At 33.8% G+C, this 7,561-nt stretch overlaps 1 protein-coding gene across 1 annotated transcript; it reads right to left on the bottom strand.

Moving 5' to 3' along the window:
* Positions 1 to 4,071: 4,071 nt before the first annotated feature.
* Positions 4,072 to 6,440, bottom strand: LOC125215729 (Cytochrome c oxidase biogenesis protein Cmc1-like protein). The gene is made up of 3 exons (XM_048117259.2): positions 6,281 to 6,440; positions 4,951 to 5,098; positions 4,072 to 4,382 (listed from the first exon to the last, which is right to left on the bottom strand). Exons 1-3 carry the CDS (start codon positions 6,333 to 6,335, stop codon positions 4,304 to 4,306), a joined length of 282 nt encoding a protein of 93 aa, XP_047973216.1. The 5' UTR covers positions 6,336 to 6,440; the 3' UTR covers positions 4,072 to 4,303.
* Between the last annotated feature and the right edge of the window lie 1,121 nt (positions 6,441 to 7,561).

Raw genomic sequence — 7,561 nt, 5'->3', positions numbered from 1 at the left:
CAAATCTCAATACAGAAAAATCGACTAATAAATATGTGAATACAAAACAACTACCAATAATCTCAAACAAATTAAAGCATGCCCTTTTATTTTTATGTATATATGTTTTTGTTTTGATTATGATATAAATACGTCTAGATGTTTACTTCTAATATGAATTTTTATTGTCAACAAAGTAAAGTTATTTTTGAACTAATAAAATTATTTATTAAACCATTTTTATTATCTGACCAAATGTCCGACAGATTAAACTTAACTAATTTTTGTTAGATGTTATGTGTTTTTTATCAACTTTAACCTTGAATCCACCTTAAATATAATCATGTATGCAATTTACATATTAGTAATACAAGTTCTTTCATCTCAATTTTTTCACAACTTCATTTTATTAGTCATCTCCTAATTCTGGGTATTGTGGATTGTATCAATTTTAATAACTTAATCTATTAACGTGCAAGTAAGTTTAAATTTAAAACAAAAAAAAATACAAAATTAAACTGATGACGGTGAACAAACTACAAACATATAATCACAACCACTATGTTTGTTATTGAATTAACTTACTTAGTTTCAACAAATATTCTAGGTATGACATTTGTAAAAGTATATACGGAGTAATCACGATAATATTTATGAAATGGTGCACATTTTAAACATTGTGCAAGCACTAATCCATCCACCGTATAATATTTGCATCTCACATTACATATAGAGGGAATCTAAATCACACGTTTCTTCAAGCCTTCAATACACCCTACAAAACTTGAAAAACTCTTCAAGCCTTCAATACACCCTACAAAACTTGAAAAACTGTATTAATAGAGTGAATTGGCACAGAATATCTCTAACTTTTGTACTTCTTGCATTAGTGACTCCAACTAAAAAAAATAACACCAGAGGGGCTTAACAAAATATATAATCACAAACAAGATTTTTTTCTCAAATGCTGTTATATATTTTGTTAAGCCCCTCAATGGTGTTACATTTTTATCCCTTGTTAAGCACCAGATGGGCTTAACAAGGTTTATTCAAGTGAGGGGTTTAACAAAACTCCTTTTCAATTCATTAATTTAACAAAGATTTATTCAAGTGAAGGGTTTAACAAAACTCCTTTTTAATTCATTAATTTAACAAAATGCTCAAATGGCTAGAAGGGCAATTTAGTCCGCCAAACCTGCACACCCACTTTGCATACCTATAGAGTTTAGTCAAATCATACATGATTATATTATTTGGTGCAGATTTCCTACGATGAGTTTTTGTGAATTAATATTATCTCTCTCCATTCATTTCATTTCTCTCATTTCGTCATTTTTCGTTATTAGTTTGCTTCTATCGTCGTCTCGTCCTCTTATTATAAGTTCAGTAGCCAATCATTTTTCGTCATACACTTAAGTTACATAAATACACTAGTAAAGATTTTTTATTGGGCTAATAACTTGTATGCCCATGGGACTCAGTTAATTTATAGTATAAATAATTAATAAGATCTCTAGCTGTATTCCTTATTCTTTAGCGCATATATCCCAATCATAACAAAAATTATCAGCATTTTTCCGGACTGAGTGTGACATTGTTAGTATCATACTATCAATCAACCAATAACTTTATTCAAATACTAGTACTACTTTCTTGAAGAAGAATATGTATTTAAAGTTAGTCTTACTAATTTCTTGGCTGCGTGGGCCTCTTAAACGAAAAAGGGAACAACTAAATTCTTACGTTGATCCAAAAACATCGATTTGGCAATTCAATCCTTTTATGATTAGCAAAACCTCACATGTCAAAAGGAGCGTACCATGGTCATTTGTTAAGAAAAGTAGAGTGAAATAGAGGAAAGAGAAGTGTTTCAATTTTGGCAAAATAACATGTACTACACCCTCAAGTGGCAAGTGGCGAGTTGAACAGCTCAGGAGGCGAAGAGTTTCTGCATTGTTTCTAGGGAGAGAAGACACTTTAAGTCATATCATTTGTTGATGTGTCAGTCACACAGTGCATGTTGCAGGTTGCATACAGGGCGGCGTTATCATTGTGAGTAATTTGATAAGAATGCTCTTTAAGGTCACGAGGGTATTATCGTTCGAAAAACCTCGTTCGTGAACATATATTTTGTTAGGACACTCTAGTGCTTATTTTTTTTGTTAGGGGTAAAGTTAAGAATAAAATTACAAAATCGAAGTTTTTAAACTAAGGCTATTTACATGTAAAGTACCATACTTTCCCTATTTTCTTATATCGTACTACCAATTTAAAAATATTCAATGCTCATGCTGACAATGGTAGCAGGAAAATTGATGCAAAAATAGATCTAATGCATAACCGTTGATTTATTTATTGCTAATTATGTCAAGTTAATTTATGTGGTTATCTATGCTAGCACAGATGATTGGTGAAACTTAAAAATGAATTTTGGGTCTGGGGTAAATAGTTGGGTAAATAGTTGGGTAAATAGTTGAAGATAACCTTATATTATTAACAATAATAAGTTTGTCAATGGGACTAATAGATAGACCTATTTTGCAGCATTTTCAAAAGATAAATTTTATGATGTAATTATAATTGACTTTTATTTTTCAAACATTATGATTGAACTTATATACTACTACTACTTTCTTTGTCTCAAAGATAATTGAGACATTTTTATTGATATGCGATTTAAAAAATTGATGTGTTTAAGGTTAAAGTGAAGAAAATAAAATAGTAAAGGAAATAAAGGATGACAAACAAAGAGACGGTAAAATATGTGAAAGTAAAGTTTTTGCAAAAAAAAAATAAAGACAATCCAAAAAATACTCCGTGCTACTCAACTAGGGGTGGGATTGAATACGGATGTGGATACCCGACCCGAAAAAACCGGGTATCCAAACCCGAAAATCATCAAAATATCTATCCAAAACCCGCCCCGGGTATCCATATCCGACGTATCGGGTATCCAAATATTTAATAATTAATAAAAAAAATTAAATTTTATATATTAATAGAAATATAGAAATATCTAAATTGACTAATATCTTTAATGTTTCATTTATTTTGTAGTATAAAACTAAAAAAAATGGATCACTTTTATTTTAAAGTATAAGATTATATTTAATGCAAAATGGCTAAACCTAATTTAAAATATGCTTTAAATAATAAATTGGATATTCGGGTAATACCCGATACCCATTCGGGTTATCCAATACCCGATTTATCTAATATTTCAATACCAAATCCCATAAAATTGAATATTGGGTATCCAAATTCGGCGGATATCGGGTCGGGTACGGGTAAATCCAATACCCGATATCCGTATTCCCACCCCTATACTCAACTACCTTGAAATAAAGGGAGTACTTGTTTATAGTAAAACTTCATCTTGGGCTCCCCAAGTAATTTTCTAGCTCGATCAACGAATGGGAAACCATTTCAATTGACTCAACAATTTATCAATGATTATTTAAGGGTTACTCCATATATTTAGGTGGTGTTCAGTTTACTAGATAAAATAATATCAGAATATAAATCTAGAATTAGCTATGAGACTAGTTTAGTTGGAGGAGATTGGTCATGACTAATTATAACATGATTATCCATATTGGATTGAGTTGTAAATTTAATTTCATGATCCAAACGCACTACATATTTAATCTCGAGATACAATCTTACAAACCTAACAAACCCATAAAAATTTGATTAGATCAAACGCAGCATATTTAAGGATGATGACTTTTTGTGAAGTATTAGTCCAAGAGCCTCTAACTCGTTTTTCTTTACAATGATAGCAATAACTATCAGTGCGAATGGATCCCCTGTTGTGGCTCCAAGCACAGCAGGGGCTGCTGTTACACACAACAAATATTTTAAAATAAAAAAATTTTAATATTTTATATATTATTTTAATGTTATATTTTGATATTAAAAATTTGGCTATATGTAACAGCACTGTGCTTGGAGGCACAGCAGGGGATCCAAACCCCTAAACTGCAGCCATTCATAATAATCATCCCCCAAAACAGTATTTCGCATACTTTCTTATCAGATAGACACTAGGAAAATAACTGAGAGAAAGTAACCCTTAAAGTGCACCAAACCTAAGATAAAGTATCCATATCCTATAATAATTAGAAATTCATCACCTCCCAAATGTAAAGACAATACAGGCATAGGGATATATTGTGGCAATTAAAGAACAAAAGCACGGTATGAAACTAAGATTGCAGAGACACTGATCATGCCATATGCATGATATAACGAAGTCATAGGCCCCATAGCGACTTTCTTCTTGCAGAAGCTAAAATACTCCAATCATCAGTAGGAAAATGAATCAAAGGCTTAAAGACCCCTTTCCTTCCTGTTGGAGCATGTATTCTTTCTTCATTTTTTCCAACACAGAATCATTTGTGCTGTAATATACAGAATACAACGACAGAGATTTCAGGGATTACTGATTACACGATGTTCTTTTTGAAAAAATTGGAGCAACACATCCTACATATCTGACAGCTGAAACTCAAATTTGGTTACTGCATCCTTAGGCAAATTCTTGATGCAAGAATAAGTAATAATAATACTCCGTATGTTTTATAGATGAGTGTACCACGAGAGCTGCAACTGACAACTATATAAGCATCCAAGAACTTAGTATATAGAAGTTTCAATGATAAGTACATACTAAGTTGGGTGTCTCTGTCTTTCATCTCTCATTCTCATAAGTCACGATACTAAGTTGAGGCTAACACTTTTTCACTACTCCAACAAGTATTTGTGTGCGTGTAGTATTTATCGGGGGAAATTCTCAACCGAGTGGAAACAAAGTAACAATTTCTCCGTGTCAACATTATTAAAATATACTACGGATAACAAACAGCAAATAAAGTATGAAGAGGCCCATAAGCAGACCGCAGACATATATACAAAATTTAAGAAAATAAATGATACTCCTATATATAAACGGGAAAAAATCCGACTTACTATTGATGGAGGCATGTATTCAATTCCTTAGCTTGACCACGACATGTCCAAACAACGGACAGTGTTCTGCCTACAGCACATTCAGCATATTTGGACACGTATTGATCACATTCTTTCAGTGCTTTCTGTTTCATCTTACTGCGCAAAGCTGGAGTATAAGGTGAATAAATATCAGCATACTTGTATTTAACTAAAAAACAAAAGATAAATTATTTCTGCCCCCAACTCGCTTCTATGATAATGAAGTTGAAACTGTATGAAAATGAACTTTGGAAACGATAGTAAACCATAAAAAGAAGTGCACACAAGATCTAAACTAGTTGATGTAAGTGACTATATGTTATATACACTAAATATAGTGCAGTCTTTCCAATTGCATGTTTGACAATTTATCATTAGAACCCTCCCCTCCCCCCCCTCCCAAAAAAAGAAAAGAATATTAGAGTAATTAATTGCTCAAAACAGAGATTAAGCATAACCAACTAGCCATGGCAGGAGAACCCTAAAAGCATGAAACAACAAGTGTTTCCTGTACTAATCAAGAGGGTGTGATAGTTGATGATGATGATACAAAAAGATAAAACATCTACGATGAGGCAATTACGACTTCCCCAATGATATGAATCATGGTCATAAACACTTAGCATAAATAGGTTCTTTCGTTTATCTCGTCAAAGTATAAGGCACTACATTGCTTCAGCAATTAGAATCAGGCAACGTTACGGTTATTGGTTGAACAAAAAAATGATACTGAAATAACAAAACTTCATCGCGCATTTAAATTTTAAAGGGTGTGCCTATAGACAAACACAAAAATTTCCTTGAGATGCTAAAAGCATGTATTTGATTCTCATGTTTTTCTCCTGTGTAAAATCCACAATTTCCAATCAACAACGCTGGCTCTATCTGTACACCATATTCAAAACCTCTGGCACCAATACTATAGAAAAACATACTTGTAAGCGAAAAAACAAATTATTTATCAAAATCAAAATTTGATGCATGATAGGATGAAATCCGCCTCAATTTGAATAGTAGGCGTTCGGTAAAACACATTCCATCGTTTTCCAATAAAAAAAAAAAAGTCACTGAACTGCAATTAAAGACTGAAATGAAGGTCAGAAAAATGAAACACCATCTTTGAACGAAACACACCCAGGGCACATTGAGATTGATCAAACAAATCACAAATGAACAAGCAAGGTAGTGCAATTAGCGAGGCATCCATTAATGTAGCGTATCTGAGCAAAAAGAGTAACCAGCAATAGGGTTTATGGGGGCTTTTGATAAATTATACGTAGTACTGACATAAAATAGCAGAAGAAGTTACCTTCTTCGACCTTCTTCTTAACGTGATTCTCTCTGGCTTCATCTATGTAGCCCATTTTTACCGATTCAGAGCAACAAATTCAACCCCTCCGCAGAATTTGATTGATACGGTGTTTTCTCGTTTTTTATTTTAAGTTATTGTATCAAACCCCTTCAAGTAAAAAAGCGTTAACTAAATTTCACGCCCGATTTTTGCCCTTGTCGTTGGCATTACATCTGTGACTAAAGTCCCATTTTTATCCTTAACATATTGCGATTTTTTGATTTTGGTCTAAAATTTTATCTTTTGAATTATTCGGTCCCTTACAAATTAAAATGGATCACATTTGGTCCGAATTTGACGGAACTGTTAAAATTTAACAGTCAACGTGAATTAAGATCCATTTTGACTGAATTAGCTTAAGAAATCCGTGATTAATTAACAACTTCAAGAATAGTCTTAATCTACGACGGTGAAGCTCTCGCTCGCGACGGAATCGCAGAGAAGACGGCGAGCTTCGGAGAAGAAGAAGAAGAAGAAGAAGAAGAAGAAGAAGAAGAAGAAGAAGGCGTCGTTTCCTCGTGCTCGGCGACCGCCCGTTTAATATCGCACAATTCGGCCTGCATGTATTTGATCTTCTCTTCGTATTTCTGATTCTGGTTGGTCAATTCCATGAGCAGAAACTCGTTCTCGTTCCTCAGCTGCTCATTCTCCACCTCCAGGCACTCGATCTTCTTCCTAAACCGCTCAATTTCACAATTCTCCACCTCCAGCGTTTGCTCCGAGACGACGACAACTGAAGACGACCCGTCGCCATTGTAATTTCCTCCGCGATTGAGCTGCGTGCGAGAATTGTAGAGAATGAAGGTGGCGAAGGTCTGAAATTGCAACGCTGCTCATGGTGAGTGGTCGCCGAGAGCAACGAGAAAATAAAATCAAAGAATTTTGTATTCTAGAGAGAGATCTCCATTGTTAGATGAGTTTCAGTCTTATCCAATTTGAAGAAAATGAAACCCAAAACTCAAATGACGAGGAAATATCGAATCTTTATGAGCAAAGAAATTTGAAATTGAGAAGACGAAGCTGTTCATGCCCTAATCAACAAAAAATTTCATCTTCTTCCACAAATGGGAGCGATGGGGATTATTTCAATGATTTTCATGTCGATTCGAGCCGGAGCTCAGATTTGGTGGAGCTTCACCACCGCCGCTGCCACCGGAGCTTGGAGCAAGTTGAAATTCCGATTTCACCGTCGTAGATTAAGACTATTCTTGAAGTTATTAGTTAATCACGGATTTCTTA

Source organism: Salvia hispanica, chromosome 2 (assembly GCF_029641045.1).
Source record: "Salvia hispanica isolate PSC_SH4W2 chromosome 2, Shi_PSC_v1, whole genome shotgun sequence".
NCBI lineage: Eukaryota > Viridiplantae > Streptophyta > Magnoliopsida > Lamiales > Lamiaceae > Salvia > Salvia hispanica.
Note: the sequence above shows the minus strand (reverse complement) of the source record. Positions and strands in the feature narration are given on the sequence as shown.

Bases quoted from the DNA above. Each gene is read 5' to 3' on its own strand.
- LOC125215729 (XM_048117259.2), bottom strand. From the start codon at position 6,335: ATGGGCTACATAGATGAAGCCAGAGAGAATCACGTTAAGAAGAAGGTC. The intron at 5,099-6,280 runs GTAACTTCTTCT...CTTATACTCCAG, and splicing joins TAAGAAGAAGGTCGAAGAAG to CTTTGCGCAGTAAGATGAAA. The intron at 4,383-4,950 runs GTAAGTCGGATT...TGTATATTACAG, and splicing joins AATACATGCCTCCATCAATA to CACAAATGATTCTGTGTTGG.